This window comes from Anomalospiza imberbis, chromosome 1 (assembly GCF_031753505.1).
Source record: "Anomalospiza imberbis isolate Cuckoo-Finch-1a 21T00152 chromosome 1, ASM3175350v1, whole genome shotgun sequence".
NCBI lineage: Eukaryota > Metazoa > Chordata > Aves > Passeriformes > Viduidae > Anomalospiza > Anomalospiza imberbis.
In genome coordinates, this window is record NC_089681.1 from 133,948,044 (window position 1) to 133,972,275 (window position 24,232).

The following is a 24,232-nucleotide window of genomic DNA, read 5'->3' on the forward strand; positions in this document are numbered from 1 at the left end:
ACTGGGGCCAGATCTCTCCCTGAGCCTGAATAAGTAAAGACCCTGTAGAATATAATGTAGTGAATTAAAAATCATCACAATGAACAAGCACAAAGAAACCAAATTAAGATTTGAAACATTCTGAAAACTGACATTCTCTAATTTTAGAGTATGCAGCCCCAGAAATTTGTTCCTAGTCTTTTAAAAGTGATATTAAGGTACATGGCTGCTGTACAAAAAGACATACAAACAAGCAGATTCGGAAAGGAATAAAAATTTGCATATCCAATGCAGACCTGCTTTATAATACTAACTCACAAGCAGTGTTTTCCCCCCTCCCTTTAAATAAACCCGTTTGATTCTAACAGGCTCCACTAAACCGCGGAACAATTTGGCTAGTTAACAACTTGCCTATTTCAAATGACAGATCTTAACACAAACAGAACATAAAATGGATTTTTCCTTAAAAGTGTAACATTTCTGTGAGATGCGCAGTAGCACTGGTGCCTTCACAGACACAGAATATCATTGTAAAAGGGTTTGGAGAAATCAGTAAATCAAGTGCATCAATTAGGAAAGGAAAGAAGACTGCATGTATTTAAAGCAGATGAGCCTGGGTATAGAAAGACAGGTCTGAAACACAGTGTCCATGCAACTGATGATTCTCTTACAGGAAAATATACTTTTTGTCGCAAAAGACCCAAAAGTATTTACCATGCACTTTCTGCAAGGCTTGTGTATTTTTATCACCTATGACAAAGCAGCCCAAGTCCCAGCACCTTCTAAAATCTCTCAAGTATAATGAAAGTAATGAGATTCTAAAAATAATGGCAGCCACATGAGAAAGTGGTCAAGTATTTTAATTACTAATTCTCTTATGGTACAACAAAGCTCTTCCTTAATAATTTGACAGACGTTCCCTATGCGAGAGGTTACTCAAAAAAAAAGGAGATGTCTACTTTTAGATCACAAATAACTGCAACAATCTTTTAACCAAATTATTTGGCATCTTACTGAAATATAATTTGTGAGGCACATTTTCAGAAGTTATAAATAATCCAGAACCATTTTACTTATGTGAATGGCATTGTTAGCATTTATCAATACAAGACATACTTGCAATACTTTATATTGCTTTTATCTCTATTTATCACATTAAACGTAAGAGATTTGACTAAGAGTTGAAAAGCTTTATATGCCCTGGAAGACAAATTCCATTAAGCTGAATAAACATAACTAATCCAAGCTTTTCCTTAAAAAAGCCCCAGGACTCTAAGTATTGTAGTAGTATTTTTGAAACAATATTTCATGTATTTTATATTTGATGTAGTTTCCCTGCACTATATAAAAGAATAACTTAAAATATAGAACGATACTATTCCCACATAGGGCAATCCAAGCTTGCATGCAATTAAATCAACACTGTTTTAAATACTGAAATTCCAACTACATGAGTTTTCAGGAATACTAGGATTCATGCATGTACTTACATGGGATTCAAATGCTACTGCTGCCTAAATACTGATAGAATTATGCTCTCAAACTGACAAGCATGCTAAACTTTAATTCGATAATATTTACAGATCTCCAGTCAGACTCATATCTATAAACAGAAAAAATTTGTTTTCTTTATGAAATGAGTCTACAGAAAGCTTTAGCTGGGTCTGAAATATAAGTGAGTATTGAATAAGGGCACACAAACAAAAAACTTGCTGTTCACCACATAAATAAGTTGCAACAGAAGTTCAAATTCTAAAAGGCTGTCTTATGGCAAAATAAAACATAAAGAGTTAATTATATGAGCATTTTTAAATTCTTCATATTTATAAGAAATGCTAATCATTACATAGTTTTCTATAACCAGTTTTATCAGTTTTTTCTATTATTCTACAATTATAACAAAGAATTGTTATTGAATTCTATAATTGTTAATATAAATTAGAATTGTTTAGAAGGTCGATTAATTGAAAGGAAACTTCTGAATATTTTCAGTATTTCAGTAGCTTTGAATAGTGAATCTCCTCAATCACTATTAAAAAGCAAGTAAATGTGAAAATGAACACAATAGTCGTCAGTTCTGGTAAGGCATTTGTATTTATAAATTACAAAGTGAAGTATAGCCTACATAAAGGGAATTAACTCTTTGTTCAAAATACTCATCAGAGTAAGCACAGGAATATTCAAAGCTATTAACTCCAGATATTGGTTGGTAATTTATTCCATTTTATGCCTTTTCCAAGAACTGACTTGTTCCTTCTGCCCACAGAGGAAGCGACCATTTGGGATTTAGCTCAACAGTCAAGGATAAATAAAAATGCCATCAACAAACCTCAAAGTTTTAATGATAAAGTTAATATAAAGATATAACTAAGAGACAGTTTCAGGGCAAAAATTATCCCAAGTGTTAGCACAGTGAAAGAAAAAGGCCAGAGGACTTTTAAAAGATCAATATGAATTTGCTGACTTTCACAGAGATAAAACCTAGAAATTGAGACCTTTACTATTATTGGCAACTCTTTACCAGATAAGGAGAAATACAAGTAACACATTGCTTCTGGGGAATTGCTACTACTGATTAATACAGAAACTATTTAGCACAAACTAGTTACCCTCTAGAAAGCATAAGAGTTGCATTATACTCACAGCCTTTTTTTCCCTATTATAAAATGTGATTTCTTCCACACAATACTTAACAATTGTATGCAGTCATATACCATGCACCCCTGAATAAGTTGCCCATCAGCTAGAAAAGTTTATCTCTAGAACAAAAAAAAACCCAAACCAACCAACCAGATTTTTTTTTCTAAGTTACATTTGCTAAAATTCTTAACAATCACCTAGAAAAATAAAATTTATTTTGCACAAATAAATGTATTCTTCCCATATCTGATTTTTGGGATTTATGTTATTCATCCTGGCAAGCAAAACACAGTAAGATTAACATTAACTTCTTAAAACAGATTTAATGTTTCAAATGCTGCCATAATTTTCTTGTATCTTTTAAATTTCAGATTCCCCTAAATTGGACAGTAGCAGCTAGAAAAGCTTTCACCACCTTATCATAAAATTGTATTGCACCACAGCAGCTAAGATTTTCCAATGACATTTAAAAAATATAGCCATACCATGTAATGAAGTAAAATTACATCGTTTTCTAAGAAATCTTACTGCAAACAGCATTGACAACAATCCCATTCCAATACCGCTTTATGCCACACAACGAACTAATGCCACAGATGAAATGCTACAGTCTCATAAGAACATTTCCAGCAAACGAGTCTCCCCTGACTCAAACCATCATTCTAAACACTGCACTATCTTTGATTCCATCTTCTAACCTTTTCTTTCTACCACTTGACAGAATTTGTATTTGATACTTATTTAATAAAATAAACTTGAATTTTCCCCAGTAAGTTTGCTCTGGCTGCCATTACATTTAACCAGCAGAGCAGTCCATCAATTCGAATTGCTAGCACTAATAAGAGGAATAATATTAATTACGAAGAATAACGTGCTTTAACGCTTTTTAAAAACAAGAATAGCATCTGAAACCAAAATAAATATTTGATAGCTGTGGCAATTTTAACTTATTTTCAACTGTGAGTTTATAAAGTACTATTATAGAACTAGAATAATGCTGATAATGATTTAAACATTCAATAATTATGCAAATTTAGAGTTTGCTTTTTGACATTCTCTTAAATTAGTAACAGGATGCACACATGGAAAACTTAACAAACCAAGTTCTTTACTTATCATCAAATCAAAAATATAACTGTAAAATATTAGCTATGTGTAATTCAACAAAAAAGTTCAGTCAAGTTGCATCTCCATGGATGTTTTTGAAACTCATTCAAAATCACTTACACGTCAAAGACACTGCATGAAACTGAAACCTTTACTAATGCCAAGGTTTGACCCAGGATCCAAAATAAATCTGCATGTACAGACCCTTGTACATACACAAAGCACCAATTACTTCAAATAAGGTTTTGTCTGTGCACTAGAGTCCATCCATGTGGAGCCAATTACTACAGCAGGGCCATTATATGGTTCATTTCCCCATACCAGCTTGGCAAGAGGTGTACATGGGTGTAGGAAGTGCAAAAGAACCTTCACTAATAAAGCACCTCAAACACACATCCATGCATTGTAAAATTTAATGTTACAACAAACTCTTATTCAATGGGACTAGACCACTACAACAGTAAATATTGCAAGGTAGTTTCCTGTGAACAGCATTTTTCAAGTTTCTCTTTTTGGTCACCAGTGAAATCCAACTATCTCATTTTTTAAAAATCTTGGAATAATTACGTTGATCCTTAATCTACAACACGCATTTCTAACTATACCTGAGAATTCCTAAGAATCTTGAGAAGTTGTAGGATTTGAACAGAAGATGTGGCAAAAATGCCAGAATTGCATGTTCTTCAAGTAGTATGCTTATAACAGCAGAAGCACTGACATTACTTATTGATAATGTCTGGTATCATTCCAGGTCTAAATGGAAACATTGTTGTTAGAAACAATTATTATAAATAGGAGGAAACCACTTGAATATATAAGTCTCTCCCCCATTGAAAGTACTGAAGCTCCATCTAGAGGCTTTTCTCCATGAACTGTCATTTGTGGTATATGTAATATCACCTAGAAATGTGAACAATATTAAATGTCAGAGGCTTCCTTTGTACCTCCTCTTTTGTTATTCATAATGGTTCTTGCCCTGAACCTTTGCCCGGCAACACTAGCTCCTTCACTGCCATCAAGTGGTAAGAAACCCAAACTGAACTTAAAAATGTAAAATCTCAATCATCAGATTAAATGATCAGTATGGTAGAGAGATAACTATAATTACTGAATACTGACAATCTTTATGGTTCTTCTCATTGAAGTTCTGGTATATCAACTCCAGAGCACTATAGTACCTCGCACAATAAATTCAACTATGGTTTCAAGTCACTTTTTGTAAGCTTTATTTTTACTTCAAACTGCACAGAATAAAAATCTACATCCATATTCCCCAACACTAGATTTAGAAAGAGAAAAGCATCACAATAAAAGAATTTATTTATTTAAAAGGGATAATATACTAATGCTTAACACTAATAATATTTAATTTGGCAATTAGGAAGAATTTCAGAACATAATTAGAAGTAGCAGCATAAACGTCTCCTCAGACTTTGTGTTGCCTATTGGCAGTATCTCAAAAGAAAGAGCGAAACAGCAGCTCATCTCTCCAGCAGTGTCTAATGCAGCAAGTATGCAGCTATGGCAGTCTCTTTGTGCTCCACAGCTGTAATCAACTGTGGACATTTGTTATGTCAGGAGAAGCCTTCATGCTCTGCAGACACAAGTGACCTACTGGGAAAGAAGCACACAACACACCAAAAAACTGGGAGGGTTTGTCTAGATCAAATAAACAGGAAAAAGAACTAACAAAATAACAGCAGAATGGAACCAAGCTGCAAGATCTTGATTATTTCATCCCCTCAGTGACTTATGGTACAACTATTCCCATGGTTGCCCATCACTCCCACACAGAGTGCTTTGAGTTACAAAAAGCCCACAAGGTCTCCACCATGACCTTGATGGAATAGCAAGGAATACCACTGCAATATACCTCCTAGCACACACTCAGTGTCACTGCACTATGAGTTTCTATGTGCTCCTGCATGCACACAATCTTATTTCACTACATTTTCTTTTAAGCAGTTATTCCAATTGGGTATTTTGCCCACAGCAGAAGATAAAGTACAAAGACTTATTGGTGTTGTCCTGTTAGACAGAATAGTGACCAGCACGTGCGATGTAGCTTAGGAATTTAACTTCTGTTACAGAAATTAAAAACAGAAAAAGGAATACTGAACAGAAAAAAAAATCAAAAACAACAACCATTTTGATAGCAGAGATATTCTATGCCTTATCATTACTTCACTGGTAAATAAAGAACTATTGATTTACCTCTATCAAATCCTCTGTCCAGCAGTCCACAGATTCAACCTGATCTGTGTAAGTACTGGGTGGCCACTTACCTACTTCTAACTGAGCAGAGTGAGCTCTGCTGAAAAGGAGGCTCACACAAGGCAGTCTGCTAAAACTTTGCCATTTAAAAAGCAACCTCCAGACAGTCAAACTTTCCAGCTGGAAGAGGTCAGTCGGAAAGATCTGACTTCTGTGTCTGCTTGTCCCCGGAACCCAGCCTGCTCATCCAAAGACATTTCGTTTCTAGACCAGAAATTTTTAAACACAGTTGTAAAAAATCCTCCTTCAAAATAATAACTGATGTAACACCTACATATTGAAATTTAGAACACATCAAGTATTTATTTGAGAATAACTTTGAAAAGCCACAAATAATAAAAGTATATATTGGGAAACTTAGGACAATTATTTCTTCTACAATGTTGGGAAAGAAGAAATAGAACTGACACTGGCAGGCAGAAGTACAAACGGATCTTCAGGAATTACATGCATAAGAAAATACTAAAAACTGAACAAAAATCAGTGAACTGGCAAAACCAAAAAAACAAATAAATAAAAAAGTACCACCAACAATGCCAAACTATGTGAGGATTAAAAAAAAGGCAGGATTAAAAAAAGGGAATATACAGGCCAACTGTAACATGCAGCCTAAAGCCACATGTAGCTTTAATATCAAAGCAACACTAAGTGCCTGTTGCTTGGCAATTCATCTCCAGGTCCAACTGAAAAGCCAAAACCAATTTTTAGACAGTCAGTTTAGTTACAGAAAGCATAGGGATTAGACAAAGAGTATGTTCCTGAAGTAATTGAAATATAAGTTAAGCAGAGTGCATGCAACCACTTCAGCTCCCAAGCTGAAAGGGCAGACTGAATTTATGATGAGCAGTGAAAGCCACAGTAAAATCTGATGGCAGCAGAAATACATTTAAAAACAAACCAACCAACCACACAATAAAGAGAAAAGATGACCTTAAAGATTAGGAGTGACAATCAGAAGACATTGGACATTAACAAGAAATTTAAAAACCCTTAGTTTTTCCTCCCAAACATGATTATGTGTAGTCTGAACTGACTGCATATATCTCAGAAGAATCAAATACATTGATAAGAAAAGTAACCAGAGAAAGGGTGCTTCAGAAGTTACAGATATCCTTGTAAAGTATCCCTGATTGGTAACTCTAGTTCTTAATGAGAGGGCAAATATAAAAGGGAAACAAACTCAGAAGGCAAAGTACAGTATAACCCAAGCAGAACAGAGAGGAGTGTCAGACTGTTCATTCTTGCAGCCTCTAAAAATTACAGCAGAAAGAAAACCAAAAAACAACTAGCACAGAAGCCATGGAAAAGGCCGTCAAAGAACAGAAAACAATTACTAGCTCTAGAACTGCATTGTACTAGGATGTACTTACAAAGCTGTACCACCACTCCAGCATCACAACCAGCGCAGCAGTTCTCAGCTGCGGCCACAAGAGACCTCGGACACTGCCCTCATTAAAGGAACGCTCAGTACAGGCTGGGGGAAAACCAGCTGTAGGCATACCGAAGAACAAGAAACCATTTACCTGTCTCATACTTCATCAATATTCTAGGATTAACAGTTTGAAGAAAGTGATTTCATCTGGGGGAAAAATTATGCAAAAAAAAGGAAAAAATCAAAACAACAACAACAACAAAACCACCAGAAAGTGCAGCAAGTTAATGGCAGCAAAAACTGTAAACCTGTTGCCAAACATTAATGTAGAAAATCAAGTCCTTGTAGGCAGATCTGTTATGAAGTCTAGAGAGAAATGAAGAGATTCAAGAAACAAAAAATTATCAGTGTAGGTAAATTTTAAGTTTTGTTTGCATCTTTTCTCAGTAAAGAATATAACAAAGCTCAACTAAAACAAAACACAGAGGAAGTCTACAAGGAAGCATCATCTTCCTTTTTGGGGCCACAGGTATTATCCTGGCGATAACCAGAATAAAACCTGCCTTTGCTCTTCTCTGTCAAGATGGGACTATCACTAGGACTCTAGAAGAAAGGCTGTGGCCTAGAAATTTAAGATCAACTCACCCAAAATATCATCTGAACCAGGCTTTGTCAGAACATGGGATAGGTGTTTATACTTTATCCAAATAAAACCACCAAGGTCCAAATTAAACAGAAAACAAAGGACAGCATAATAAGCAATATGCAACTTCAAAATGTCATCAAAAGATCAGCAATGAATCTCTTGAAGATTAGCTCCCTTCCTCGGGCTAGATTAGAAACTGCAGCACTTTTCCTGATGCTTGAAAAGAAACACAATTTTACAGCAGTTATACCAGAGCACATGAAACAATTCTTGCTAAAATCACCAATTAGATATTTATCTTAAAAATTTAATACAGAAGACCTCAAGCCTGTTAGGCAGTCAGCAAGACTGACCATAAGAAACTTCCCTGGAGTAACTTGCTATTCCAAGCACATGCTGGCTCACTCTATTCTTCTGCTCTCCTTCCTCTTGCCAGAGTGTTGGGCCTCAGCAAAGTGCTACCCTGCACTGTGCATCAGGTTAACTGATAGATTTTACACTAGCATAGCCATTTAGAGTATTATTTCACCTCTTGCAACAATGCTTTTCCTTAACTAAGTCATTGCAAGACAGAATCCTTGTGAAAACGAATCCTGTTTTCAAGGTGCCTACTGCCAACATATCAATCTGTTACTACCAAAATCCCAGAGCACAAGCCTTGGGCTCAGAGTCAGAATAGCATTTTCTAGACTGAAAAACTATCTGCATTACATTTACCATAGCCTAGTACACTAGCTAATGCCTTTTGTATTAATTCAGTCACACCAAAAAACAAACAAACAAACAAAAAACACCACCAAAAAAACCCCAACAGTTAAGCAGGGAAGGAGGGGGAAAGATCTGTTAATGTCCACATTTCACTGGATTTTTCCATATTTTTAGAGTATCTGAGAGATCAATGTCCTTCATGGAGTCTAAATTTTTCTTTTTACCACCACTTCAGGATTCATACCATTTCATCTTTAACTGGCAATACTGGTTTCACAATTTAACTGGACAAAAAATAGATTTGTATCATAACAGTTTGCTATTTTTCAGCTTTGCCAACTCATACAAGATTCCATCTTTTTAGGCATTCTTACCTTCATGCCTAAATCCACTAATAGATTGAGGGGGAGGGGGGAGTGTCAGAGGGAACACCGATAGTTTTTTTTATATGTGAACCTTTTTATCCATCCACCCTTTGCCAGTGGAAAGTCCAAGAGGAACCTCTGGTTGAGCAAGCTGCCCCTTAGAAACAAGTCAAAAAAATAACCTTACTAAACTATGCTGTGAATCTCATACTCAGGTGAAGCATGGCAATGATTACAATATATGTACTCCTTTCAAGCTTGCAGCCAAACACTTCGACTACACAAGCAACCCTGGTGTAAGCTGGGGGCGGGGAGGGTGTTTGGTTTTATGACAACTACAAGTTCTACACGTGCAACTGGAATGGGGAATAGTTTGTATATTTGTCTTAGCTGAATTGCGAAATATTGAATACTTGATCAAGATACAATTCTATCTTGACTGAGAAATCAATTTCAGAAAGCAACCTAGTCCAGTACTGTCTTTCCTGGCCATAGTATCAATCCAATCACGTCTAACCAGCTGTCATGTACGGCTCTCATATCTCATGACAGCAGACAGGATAACCAATACCCTGATAATAATGGGATACCATTAATTCAATGACAGTGTCTTTGAGTTAATCTGTTAGAAAAGACCGCAGAAGCTGCAGGAATGCATCTTACATATTCCAGAAGTGAAGACACTCACATTTTACAGCCTTCTGCTTCCTTTCAGTCAGAAGTTTAAGGAGATATGCCCCTGCTAACAGTTGTCTAAATACCAGTTATATTTTCTTTTCAAAAAAAAAAAAATTGCATTAAAAATCTGAACTTTGAGGAAGTCAAACACACAGAAGACAAATGAAAGAATGTTTCTTAGAAAGAAAATGTGGGTATCCATATTCAGTGTTAAGCAGTGTTTATTTTCACAAATACATTACAAGGAAGGTCAATATTCTGCAATGCAAAATGGCAACCTATGCAAGAGCACTTTCTAAACAGGTGTCCCAATTTACTTTTTAGACTTCAGATATTATGAAATTAATACTAATAAAAGTTTTGTACTGAAAACTTTAAAACAGCATGATTTAAAATAGGAAGTATAATATCAAGATTAAAGTACTTTATTGTTAGGGCATGATTTTCAATTCAAATGCATTTCTTTCCAACTCTGTCCCTTTTTATTGGAGAAGATAGTATTACCTAAACATTTTGGATGTAAATACAATCCACTCAAACATACATCTTCAGACACTGAGAGAATTAAATATTACAGTTTTACCTAAAAATAAAGATAAACCTAACTGTATATTGTAATTTCCTGTCACACTAAGCAAACTGCACCCTTAAAAAGAAAATCCCAAATGGAACTCGAAACACAAAGTATTTACCACCAACACCTCTGCTACAAAGCTCTCCATCTAAACTCTGCACCCAGTGCATTGTACCTACAAAACTACTCTTCCCAGAAAAGTCTGATTTCATCTTTCATTGCCCAACACTTTTTTCTAGATACTGTTTCTTTGTGTTCTCAGACTTGACTTCTCAATGTACCACATCAGTCATGCAGATGCTAGCAAACAGCACAGTCTACCCTAAATTCTCATCTCTTGATGATAGTCAAGGTACATGCACAGCATGGAAGCAATGCATAGGACTAAAGACAGGGCTTAATTCCTTTAAATAGGACCTAGAACTATGACTTTATTATTTCCCTGAACAATAAACAGATCAACTCTACTTAGAAGAATAAGAAAATTGATAATACAATAAAGAACTGTACTGAAAACTTGAAATTCAATACCCTTTATCTGATATAACTTTTAGCTTTAGTATGTTCCATTAAAGCTCCTCTATTTCAAACAAGTTCCCTGCTGCAAAAGTTATTTCAGCAAGTGTCTACCTTTTAAAAACTTCTAGAAGTGAGGGTATTTCATAAAACTCTGTCATGTTTCTCCTCACAATGCCAACACCCGACAGAAAACACAAAATTGAAGTTTTCACTGTGCTTTATGCAATACCAAAATCTTGCCTAAACCAGTAGGAATCAGCAAAACATAGAAAGTAATTGGTATCATCAGAATTAAAATAACTGGATTAAAATAATCTTATTGTTTCCAAAACTATATACTTAAGGACATCACAGTAAGAACTTTGATGCAGAATTAATAAATCCACAGATTTACTATGCTATAAAGGAACTGTAAGACAAAAAGGAGGAAGGGGAAGGGATGACAGGACACAAACCAACTCTGCTTGAGTCTTAACTTGAGTAGTATTACAAGCCCAAACCCTCTATCCTGCTGCCTGAAAAGAGAACTACTGTCCATGACTGATGTTACAGAGTTGAGACCAGTAACCAAAGCAAAGTGTCCAGAAGCAGATTATATGTTCCTGAACTCCCAATGGAGATCTCAGTTAAAAGCCTGGGTTCCTATGAAAATGTGCTCAATCATTCATGCATAGCAGTTAATCAAACAGGAAAAACAGCGTAACAGCAGCTATTCTTCCTTCTAACAATAAATAACCACAACAGCAACATGGTGGATTTTTGCACCAGTTCCATCAGAATTCATGGAATGCATAGCTAAGAAAATGTGTTGCCTACTTCTTTCAGCATGTTACTGAGGACTTTTGTATTTGTCCAAGAAAACTAGAGTGTCAATTTATTTTATTTTCAAAACCCTTTTAATTCTTCAGATGTAATCAAAACCAAGATGTTAGAGACTGCTTGATGACAAAACTATGAAAAGTTTCATTTAGGAACAAAGCTACAGACAAATAATTTCATAATTCACTTAATGAATCTTCCCTGTTGGAGATGTTCAAGAGACTCCCACACCAATTGCTTTCTTTGCAGGTCAAGAGAAGCAAATTCAACTTGAAATATATATTAGACATATTACCCCAAACAGAAAAACTAGATGTTAATAAGTCAGGACCTGAGCTATCCCCTGAGACTGCTGAAATAAATATATATAAAAAATTGCACACCTGCAGGTGAGGAAGATAAGCCAGTGCTGCAAAAAAAAATGCTACCAAGGACCCAACAATTTTGAAAAAGCTTTTGACAAGGTTTCATCCCAAAGGCTATTAAAGTGACTAACATAACACAAGATGGGAGCAAAAAGTCTTACAAAAAGAAAATTAATGAACAGGATACAAAAAAGCAAGGTCTAGTGGCCAGTCTTCAAGGCAGAGAAAAGGCAGCTGAAAGGTCCCCTGCTGGGGGATTGGTGCTGGGACTGGCTTCATTCAGCACTTTCAAAGACAACCTGAAGAGCCAAGCATGCACTGTTGCTAAATGTTTTGGGTAGGTACCAGACACAAGCAAGGGAATACCAAACCAAGTGATCTAGCAAAAAAGTGAGAGATAAGATTTAGTGTAGGTAAGACTGTTGCCTTAAACTACACCTTTCCTACAAAGAGCAGAGCTTGCAGCTGGCAAGTATAAATCACTAAGTGATCCAAGACATTGCTGACAGTTCTACAAATCCACTATACAGCACCAGACTGAAAGGTACCACCAGGGATGCATTTCTGAACATTGTTAATCAAAAACTGTGGCAGCTGAAACGTATGGGGGGCAAATGGACTGCAAAACACTGTTATGTTCACATGTGCTCCCCAGTGACACCATCTATTGCCACTGGTTTTATTGCTTTTATTAAAGAAAGAAGTGCAAAGATAATACAGAAGTGCATAAATAATAAGAAACAAGAGCAGAAACCAGACAGCCCATTGACAGTATTCAGCATTCCTTAAGGTATCCAAGGAGCTCATGGATGACATGGAGGGATGCCCTAACTGGAGATCAAGAAGACTATGGAATGGAAACAGGCCCTCACAGACCATCAGGATGCATTGCTCAAGACAATTCTAGACTATTGCCAGATAAGGCAAGTGTGTTTACTACTCTCAAGTGCATTAAAAATCACATTATTTTTTAACTGATACAACAGATATTGTCCTTTAATCTAAGGTCATGAAAGAAAGGTCTCCTCCAGAAAATTAAGGTGTCTACAGATCATACCTGTTTGTAGGTAAGAGAAGTAAGTATAAATGTATGAAAGGCCAAACTCATCATGATTGATGAAATTCTTAAGTCAGTAATAGGTTAAGTGTCTATCTCTCCAGCAGACAACTAGTTTCATTTTTATCTCCTTTAAAATAAAACAAAAAACTCACACAACTGCTTTCTAATTAAGCACCTAATATTACTCAGCCAGATCACACAAAGACCAAAAATATTTACTACATGAAGTAATGGTGCACTCCAGCACGGGAACTCTCTACTATGCAAGTGAGAATAAATGTAAGTCAGCTACAATTAATTTTCAAATACAGCACACAATTTATGTACAGAAGAAGTTTGTTCTTTCACCATTGTAAGCTGCAAAAAACAACTGACTGGCTGATCCCCTCAATCTGTATTTCAACTATGAAAACTCCATTCATAACAGACAGAAGCCAACATTTGAATTTTTTGCTTTGTTTTGAATGTTGCTGGCTTAGCTTGGAGAGTGGAAAGGCTACTAAAGTAGAAATAGAAAATTCTGAAGTAGAACAGAAACTACAAGCCACACAAGTTACAACATGACAGAAGAAATACTTTTTATTCAACAAATAGGTAGACTCAGACTGGAAAACACATCTATTTCAAGTTTTTAATCAATTGAAAGAAATGCATGATTTGAATAAGATTTTTAATGAATCTTAATGGGAAATGGGAAGAGGCTTCCATGTAGGATTAAATTTTGCAGACTTTTTTGCAGTACAAGATTTTAGCAGCCACTGTTAGACACAACATCCAGTAAAGCAATCCATGACTTAGACTGTCACAAAGTTAAATGGCATACAAACTCTTACTTTCCCATCACAGCATTTATATCCCACAGAAGAACACTAGAGAAATCACTGAGTTTGAAATGGTGATTATGGAATATAAAAGCTAGCCTAAATCAGTTTGATAAAACTGAATTAAAACTGATCAATTTGATAAACCAAATTTAGGCTAAATAAATAAATAAAATGTAATAAGGCATTGATCAATCACACTAAAAAATCATTTACAATAGTTTCAGGAGTAGGTAAAACCAATCTTTGTCCCTTAAAGGAGAAGCTATTCAACCCAAATCAGTACAATAAGGCTATTTCACAACTTTCTCATGTCCTCATCAGCACTGAACGCTTCCTTCTACAAGTGAAAGTACTTTACAGTATTGGAGACAGCAGCATTTCATAATTACAGCCCATGTGACAAGACCCCTTTAGCTCTTCCCTCTCTCTTCAGTCATACAAGGATTGCCAAGTGACTTTATTTCAACAGCTCCTATGCATTGTCTGGTTTCTTCCACAAATTTTCCAGATCAACACTGATAAGGAAGAATTTCAGATCTATCAGAGACTGCATATGAACTTTCTTCACTTCTCACCCCACTGCTCATTTGACATCAGTAAGAACAGTTTGCAAGGCCTGCACCAGGTCATTTAGGAAATCTGCACTTAAGCAAAACCTCAGATGAGAGCCCAGGAATACACAATACTGCTTTAAACTGTTACTGTTTGCATAACTGTAACATATACCACGTGTACAACACATTACCACATTCGTGAGACTGTTTACAAATCACTTTTATACAGAGTTAGTAACATTCAAACAAGACTGACATACAAACAATAAACAAAAACCCAGAAACCCCAAATCTCCTCATAATTTAGGGAAACCCAACAATTTTACACTGCAAGTGAATAAAACCAAAAGAGAACAAACTTCTAACCTGCACAGCAGCTAGCTAAGCAAAAGCACAAAGACTAAGAAGCAAATTGAAAGCAAAACTGCAGATTTTCATATGCTGCATGAATTTTGTCAGCCCACTAGAATTCTGTGGAAAACCAAAACATTACAGATATTAAAATGAATAAAAGGAGAAAATTAATGTTTATCAGACCCATTCTTAGAGACAAAATAAACCCCTCTGTTATCACTTACACTCTCATTCTTACTGGCTCAGCTGCTCAACGTCACCACAGACTCTTTGTTACCGGCTCTGCTGAGAGTACAAGAAGCACCAAACCAATTAAGGAACATCTTATATGCTGAATTCTCATTTTATTTTTTAAATTTTACCACATACTTAAAATAGCACCACAGATATCTCCAAATATCTCCCTTGAAGCTACAGTTTCCTCTAGATCTGATTAGAAAAACATGTTAATCTTAACTGTAAAATGACTGTAGATGGAGCATAAAAGCTTTATCATTCAACAGAATGAAATTAGGGCTGCCTCTAAGATTTTTTTTTTTTTTTACACAGCTTTACAGACAAATATGATGACTACAATCCACAGCAGTCAAGAAGTAAAAGGCCCACTGGGAAGCTGTTTACAAAATTCCATGTTAGATCCATTACGTAGCTGCATCAGATACCAACATGGGCACATACCTAGAACATCAGCAAAAGAGATGAATTTTGAACAACCATAAAATGTAGAGCCTTTTGTAAGCACCAAAGGCCACCAGCACAGGTCACCCACCGTTCTACACTAAAAAATGGGTCAATCCCTTCAATGAATTACAGATCAAACACAGAACTACTTGGGGAAAAAAAAAAAAACAACCTTTTTTATTTCTGCAATTTGAAGAGAAAATTATTATTATGAATACATCCTTAAAGGATTAGTGAAACAAGAAGTATAGAGAGAAAGAGCTGAAACATTATTGCTGCTGCAGACAGAAAAAAAACCAAAACCAAACCAATTCAAGACTGCTTATTTTATCCTTTTTACTGCACTTTGAATACTGTCAGCTCCCTTGGGTTCCCAAACATAATCATTTCCTATTGCTGTATGTTCTTCTAAACAGCAAGAAAGAAGAAAAAGATAACCTGAAAGAAATCAGGAAAGTACTACATGAATGAATTGTCAGGGAAAGTTAAGAGTAAGTGTCTTTAAAACTAGTTAAATTGGCAGATTCCAAAGCACTTTGTGTCTTGAAAAAAGGAGAAAACAATGAAAGGGGAAAAAAAAAAACTTGGACAACATCCAAGAAGAAATTTAATAGGCAATAATGCAGAAAACCCATTTTCATGGAAAATACAAGCTTTATGTGTCTAGATGTCTCAATCATTTTTATATGCAACAACACTGAACAAAAAGATAAGGGCAGGGCACTTACAGAATATATTACATTATCTATCAGCAGTTTACCTGTAAATTCAGCAATTTAAAAAAAAAATCCCAAAACACACAGAAACCTGTACCCTGCACCATCCCCAGTTACAAATGCCGCAGTTATCATTAGAACTTCTCTATGGTGTCTCTTATAAGCCATTAAACTACTCAAAATCAAAACAACTTTGTTCTATAGGATCCAAGTGAATAATATCAATGATGACTTCACACAACCTTAATAATTTACATCTTTTGGGACAAGCAGAGTTTCCTGAACTGCTGAAAATCTCAGTTCCATGTATAACTTACAAGTAACATATTCAGAATAGAAGTTTTTAACCATAAAGGGATGCAAAACTGTGTCCCAGTAACACACTAAGAAAAAACATATAATTACTTTTATAGAATGAACTGACATTACAGCTAAAGCTGCCAGAAACAAAACTGGATTTTCTGATTATATTTTTCTTAGAACCAGTGCAAGTGACTATTACTGCCTCAATGCTGACAGCATATTCATGGGCTTAAAAGAAATACAACTTCAGGAATTACTAAAATCCCTCAGTGTTCAAATAAAGGTCTGCTACTTCTATCACCCAGTTGTGCATTATGGAAGTTAATTATTTTTGAAAGCTTGGAGCAAGAAAATGGAAACATTTCATCTTTTGAACTGAGAACTCTGATGTTGCAATTGACAGTGTATTAAAATCTAATGCCTTCCAATTTAGATCTCCTTAACATACACTTTGAACAGGAAGTAGAAAGCAATCTCAAAACAGGTTGAGACATTAGACATGATGTTTAATCACTCGCTGAACAACTTTACTTTGTCAGAAATGAGTGAGACACCAAGGTGCTACATGGCTCCATGTCATTTCACAGCACTGAACATTTTTGAAGGTCACAGTAAATATCTTATTTGTCATGCAAGATAAACTAATCTTACCAAACAAAGCAAGAATAGCTTACAGCTCATAGTTTTGACACAATCATCTGAAGAAGTGACGTTATAATCACGTGCAAGTGAAATCTTTTCTTACTTGATCAAATACTTCCAAAGCTTGGAAGACTGAACTACTAGATTTTTGCTAAAATGTTTGCAGATGATGCACACTCCATGATTTTATCAACACTGCACCCACATACATTAACCTTAAAAAGCAGCGGGGAGAAGAATAGTCTGAAGTGATAGAAGAATAACCAAAATATATCTATGGAGAGCAATCCGGCTTGTCATTGCGAAGAACAAACAGGCTGCTAAGTTTCTGGGCTACCCCTCCTTATTTCCCTCCTTCCTTGCTCTAGTTATGTGCAACTTGCCTGCCAGGAAAGACAGGGTGGTGCATGGGTACAGGTAGGCTGTTCTTGATGAGGACATAACAGTATTCCTTGGACAGATACACAAGGGAGGGCTGTTTCTTCCCACATGAAGGGACCAATCTATGTACTCAAAGTTCCCCAGAAGTTCTATAGGAAAAATAGTTCAATGTAGATTTTTTTCCTGGACAATAACCCATTCAAAGCCAGAACTACAGCAGGGCCGGACAAAACAACACTGACAACTTCCAAGATTGCCATTATTTCTGAAAAATAGGTTACTAAATCTATGTCCAAGAACTTTACTTATAAAACATACAAATTCACAACTTCTGAACTGCGGTGATGTATGCATTGCATGCCATCAGTCAATGCATTTGCATAAAACAGACCACATAGAAACATCTTACTGAGTGTTTTCTTCCATCTCCAGACTTGATAATACCATAAAAGCCACACAGTTTGTTGTGGTGTTCATTCCTTTTCTTACAGAGCAATGCCAAGAGGCACAATTCAGTGTCAGCAATTTACTAGAAACTATAGTCTTAAAGGTGCAGCCAACCTCATACTTTTAGTGCAGCCCAGGAGTGCACGTGTAAATCAAACTTCTTTATTGTACCTACTGACTGCATATCATGAAGAAGTCTTGGAGTGGATGAACAGGATTCCTTTTGGAGAGAACTGAACCACAAGATGTGAAACCAAGAGCACAAACAGCATGTTTCAACACAAACAGTCTCTGAGTCCATGCAGCCAGTCTGGAATTAGTTCAACAAGAAGAAAAAAAAAAACAAATCCCTGAAATGCAAACAGTATGAACATCAATTGTGTAGCACCAAACATTGCACTCTACAGACATAACCCTGTCGGATCCTGCTACTTGACACAGTATACAACAGCTCATCTGTTCCAGCATTCTTGAAAGAAGCCTATTAGCCCAACACATCCAGCTCATCTGGAGAGGTTGTGGTTTCCCAGAGCCATAGAAATCCAACTCCTTTTCATGTCCGTGCGCTTTTCTGGAGTTGCTAACAAATAAATGTCTCACAGGCTGTCAGACCAAAATCAGGTTCTGTACACACACAGTTCTGACTTTATGGTGCAACATCATCTACCAAACCCATCATCTTGCAGTGGATATAATATTCTTAGTTCTCTACAGTAAAGCCACATGAACACATTAGAGCCCTGGTTCAATATAAAGCTCAGGTGCCATAAGAAAACCATAAGCCAATACTGAAGAAAATATCCCTCTCAACAATTTTCAGGTTATATATTTATCCACCATGCTGGGCAGCAAGTCCTACTTGTTAACTCTCCCTCAAGAACCTGAGCTCCCAGGGCCCCCTCCACTACCTCAAACAGTGCTCAGAGAACCTTTCTGTGTCTGTTTCCCTACAATGCACAGGCCTAGCAGAACTGCTAGATTGAAACACCAATCCCTTCCCTTACGTGATTACCAGTGGAAGCCAAAGCCTTATGCAGACCTTCCTTGGTCCTGACACACAACACATGGCTCCACACAGCTCAATTCCAGCAATAAAGCTCATGCATTCTAATACATCTTCACAAACAATGTTACCTAAAAATTTCTTGACCAGATCCTTTATATCCAAGAACTGTATAACAAAATTTCAGAAGATATTCAGAGGCTTGTAGTGCCTTCCTAGCTGCAAGCCAAAAAAAGTGGAAGAACAAGTAATTCCCTTGAAGCCATATTAACAAATTATAATCAAAAGCATATTTTGGGAAGAGAGACACAGGTTCAACTGATGTAAAGTTCATTTATCCAAAGCATATCATATTCATGAAGGTATCACCTATTAAAAGCTGTAAGAGATGATAACACTAACTTGACCCATTCATTTGTCCACCATACAAGCTTGTAGTTCCTCAGATCTTCCTGGAATTTTTCCAAAATGTTAACAGTGCATTTCTATGCTCTCACTCTCAGGTAACTGGTCATCATATTACTGAGTCTGCATAGCCTCTGGTTTAATTCTGCTGCTTCATCTGACTTTTTAGATGAATACTACTTGGTCCTGATTCCTTTGTTGGTTTGAAACTGGCTATATTGAAGTGATTAATGAAATTACTATTACATCAGATTTGTCAAGAGGTTATGATTCTATTTTCTTCAGTGACCACTTGGGGAATAGGGAACTGAAACCTTTTCTCAAGCCAAAGGATACATCCCTATTCTGCTAGGTCAAATTTCTTGAAATCAGCAATGTTTTAAATGAGTCATTTAAGTTAATTACATAATCAGTTTAAGAACCACCAAAAAAAAAGAAGGTAGAGCAATTCCCACATTGGTCGGAACAGCAATAGCAACAACATAACAATGCAAGCCTTCTTCATGCCGTAGTACTATTAGATCTGATTAAAAAAAAAAACAAATAGAAAAGATTATGTCTTTGTATAAAAATTAGATACTTCTTAATCTAGTTGCTCACCCTAACACTTGGGGGTTGGACAAGAAGGGGCCTTCCAACCTCAACCATTCCATGAGCATTTGTAGATTGCTCAGCCATCCCTCTTTGAAATCAAGAACAAAGGTCAGTTATTTAACAGCCAAGACAGTCACAATCTTACTCTGTCATTCCACATTCAGAACCACAACAATCACTTCACTTAGATCACCCTCTATCTTTGCCATTGATATCAGAAAACACTACAGCAGCTCAAACCTAACACCTCACCAGAGCTGGATGAGTTACCTGACAATGCCAGGAGGCTTCCACAAGGCCCTCAAAATGACAAAACACAAAACCCATATTCCTGCAAGCATAGAGCAACAACAAAACAAAACCCTAATCATTTCTCTCCAATTTGGGAGAAAAAATCCAGACAGCAGAGGCTTCACCAAAGCATGTTTGAGAGCTACGGCACTTCCCACAATGCCTTCTGCATCTTGTCAGTTGAGGTCAACATCAGCTTCTGACATCGTGTACGAGTTCAACAATCAGCACCACAATTCTCTCATCAAAACCTAAGCTGCTTTAATGCCTTAAGGAAGCATTGGAGTCATTCCCCACATTTTTTCAAAACACAACATGACATGTTTAGAAGAAATCTGGCAGCCCTGACAAACTACTGTTAACACAGTTGAGCATCCATATCTCAGATGTAGAAGTTACATCCTGCATAATGGAGAAGTATTCCCTCTCCCAGAAGTACATGAAGGAAGAAGTGATTATCAGGACATGACACAAGGCAGTGAAATAGGAATGGGTGAGAGGAAGGAAAAGCAAGCCTTGATGAATGGAAGATCATTTAACAGTTCAAAGGTGTTGCCATAAAGGCTACTGTCACACACATAGTCAATTCTTGTTAACAAGAAAACCACCTGAACTCAGAAGGAAATCTCTAGTACCAGAACTACAAAAAGCAAAATTACATTACTATAGTAAAAAGCATCCCAACTGAAACAATAATGACATACAAAACAAATAAGTGCCATTAAACCACAGTATTAAAAAATAGCAGAAAACCTGAAGAAATGTGCAAACATCACATTGAGACATTATGGTAAAAGACAGCTTTGTGTTGAGACATCCAGGGTAGGATACAGCACACCTGAGATTTGTGCACTTCCCTTGAAACTGTCACAATTCCCCTTCTCATAAGGTAACTTGAACAGCAGCAGCTGCCTAGTGAGGCACTGCAAGACAACATCCCTTCAGGATGACACCAGGATCTTGTTGGAAGTTTCAGCTATAGGTCAGAGCTGGAGAAGCAAGCAGCAGGAACAAAAGATACCGTGTGAAAGAACCTGTAAATCCACACAGCATTTTCCAATCTTACGAATTCCTATTGAAGCTCAACTCCCAACACTGCATACTCCATTATTCCACTCACAGGTCTATTCTGCTGCATGTGTCAAGTATCAGCACTATGTACACTTCCAGTCTTGGCTATAATGAAAAGATGAGTGACCACTTTAAACAAAAAAAAAAAAAAAAGACAAACAAAAAAAAAAATTAAACCACCACCTCAGTTTCATTTGTGTTGCACTTCCACCAACCTTTTCCTTGCTCCTACACTGCAAGTGATACAAGTTTGCCTTTATGACTAGGAGTAGAAATGTGAACTAGAAGAATATTTGCTAGTTAAAATTAACATTTTTGCTAAACATACAGGGCAAGGTAGAGATTTGGCCCTAGAAGAAAGGACTGTGGAAGATGTTAACAAAGAGTTGCATACCAGACCTGAACATCACTAACAGAAACAAAGTTTTGCATTCCTACACTATCTAACACTAAAATTGTCTTTGAGAATTAACACCCAGATTTTTAGGGTCTTGAAAATGAAATATGAATAGCAGTCCTTGCTGTGTTGTATAGATTATGGAATTACATAGTATTTAACACTGGATGCTTAAGAAGGACTGAAAGAAATAGAGATGAAACAGAGTCAGAACAACCACAGCCAGTAGTTTCCAAAACTGGACACTTATATAGTGCAGAGATCTTCCCTCTCTTTTTAGACATGGTCTTAGTGAAATGCACAGAAAATACAGTCATTACCCTCAAAATCTACAACGACATCAGAATAAACTTCAAGGTTGGCAGGGATTTATATAGGATCAATCCCCAGAATATAGCACTGGAAAGAGAAGGTACTAGGAGTACAGAATGCACTAGGAGACAGAGAAAGAGCAAAATGTCTTTTGAGGATTCTGGGTGAAGGAGCAGCATATAAAGAATTGTGTACTTCATTACTGAGGAGAACACTGATTGGAAGAAAGTAAAAAAAAGTGGTTAAGATACATGTAGAGACACTGAGTAGGGTCACACATAGAGTGGAGCATCTAGAGAAAAAAAAGGGCATCACATGGGTGCCCAGACAAGTGATACAAGTTGAAGATGCCAAGTGGCAGTGAAACCAGCAACCACATCCAAGATGTACACACGAACCACGGGATAAAAGTGTTCCTAACAGGAGTCCCTGTCTTGACCACACTGGCATGAAAAATTAACTGAAGGTGCATAATAAATTCTTTAAGATCATGTTAGGTGTTACTTATCAGAGAGAGGTGAAAACCACACACAATAACCATGATACATGGAAAGTAAACAAATATAACCATCTACAAGCCATTAACACAGCAAAGGGTCACAGTCTACCACATGGCATGAGCCAGAGAAAATATGAGCTGCAACACAAGGTGATGCACAATCTTAAGATAAGGACATAGCAGCTATGCAGAACGAGGGAAAGGTGAGAAACTGCCATACCGACGATATGAATGGGAAGTGTGAAAACCCCAGAAGCTACTTTTGTCTGGCTGTAGAAGCATTTGGAGAAAATGAGACATGTTCAGAAAAGCAACAGGCAGTAGGGACACACAAAGGTGTGGAGAAGGAGGGCTGATTTATGGTGGGGCAGGAAGGAGAAGCAACAGAGCAGTACCTGAAGCAGAGCAGAGCCCCCGCAGCGGGAGGGGAGAGGCTGGGAAGGGACAGGCGCGTTGCCCCGATCCGCGGGAGCCGGGGCCCGGGGGGCCAGGGCAGGAGGAGGGTGACAGCACCGGCCGAGCGGGCGAGGGGCCGGCGGGGGAGCCGGGCAGCCGAGCCGGGGGTCAGGGGCAGCGGTGACCGGCGGGGCCCGTGGGAACGGGCTGGGGCAGGGGGCGGCGGCGGGCGGGCTCGGTCCCTCGCTCACCTGCTGCACCCCCAGGAAGTCGTAGAAGTTCCGCGGCACCTCCTCCACCAGGTCGAAGAGCTCCAGGTCGCCGCTGTCCCAGGCGCGGGCGCGGGGCGCAAGCAGCGCCAGCAGCGCCAGGAGCGGCAGCAGCCGAGGGCGCGGCGCGGGCCGCAGGCGGGCCATGACCCCGGCCCGCGGCGGCGGCACCGGAGCGCTGGCGGAGCGGGGACGTGCCCGGGGGGGGCTCCGCGGAGGCCGCGCTCGCCGCGGCGGCCGCTCCGCACTGGGGGGACGCGCGAGGCCCGGCCCGGCCCCGGCAGCGGCGGCGGTCCCGCGGCGGGGGAGGGGTGAGGGGGGGGCGCTCCCCGCCCGGCCAATCACCGCCTCCCCGGCTCGTGACGTCACGCGCCCCGGCAACCGCCGGCGCTCGCGCAATGGAGAGGCCGAAGGGGGGAAGGGCGCGAGCGGCTCCCGGCGCGAGCTGCGTGCGCGCGGACGCGGCGCCTCGCCCCGCCCCCTTCCCGCCGGGGACGCGCGCGGGGAGGCTCGCGGGGACGCGCGCGGGGAGGCTCGCGGGGAGGCTCGCGGGGAGGCTCGCGGGGAGGCTCGCGGGCACACGGGAGGGGCCCGGTGCCTCGCGGCCGCCGCGGAGCCCCGGTGTCTGCGGGGCCAGCGGGGGCCGCGGGGCCCTGGCGCGCTAAATCGTCTTTCGATTTTCTGTCTTCGCGAACTCCTTAAGGGCGTGTTTGATTCCTGTGACCCATTTTACCCTAAACTCGCTCCACCCTGTCGTTAGTATTTACCCGATTTTTAAGGTGTTGTCCCCGAACTTTTCGTGCTTTCCTTGCTTAAATTAATGTGAAATGTTTCACCTGGGACGCTAGATGAGAAATTAGGTGGAAACTTAATGGCGAAAAATACAAATTATCAGCATTAAATCGCTTTGCTCTGGCACTCGCGGACTCCTCGGCACACCACATCTGTTTCGTCTCTCTCGAAACTAGGCCTGGTTAATAACTCACT

At 38.4% G+C, this 24,232-nt stretch overlaps 1 protein-coding gene across 1 annotated transcript in view; it reads right to left on the reverse strand.

Moving 5' to 3' along the window:
• Nucleotides 1-23,536, reverse strand: part of DNAJC1 (DnaJ heat shock protein family (Hsp40) member C1) — a 109,032-nt gene extending 85,496 nt beyond the window's left edge. The window contains exon 1 of the mRNA XM_068212718.1: nt 23,228-23,536. Coding sequence (XP_068068819.1) covers nt 23,228-23,392 — 165 coding nt within the window. The 5' untranslated portion in view covers nt 23,393-23,536. The remainder of the gene's footprint in view (nt 1-23,227) is intronic.
• Between the last annotated feature and the right edge of the window lie 696 nt (nt 23,537-24,232).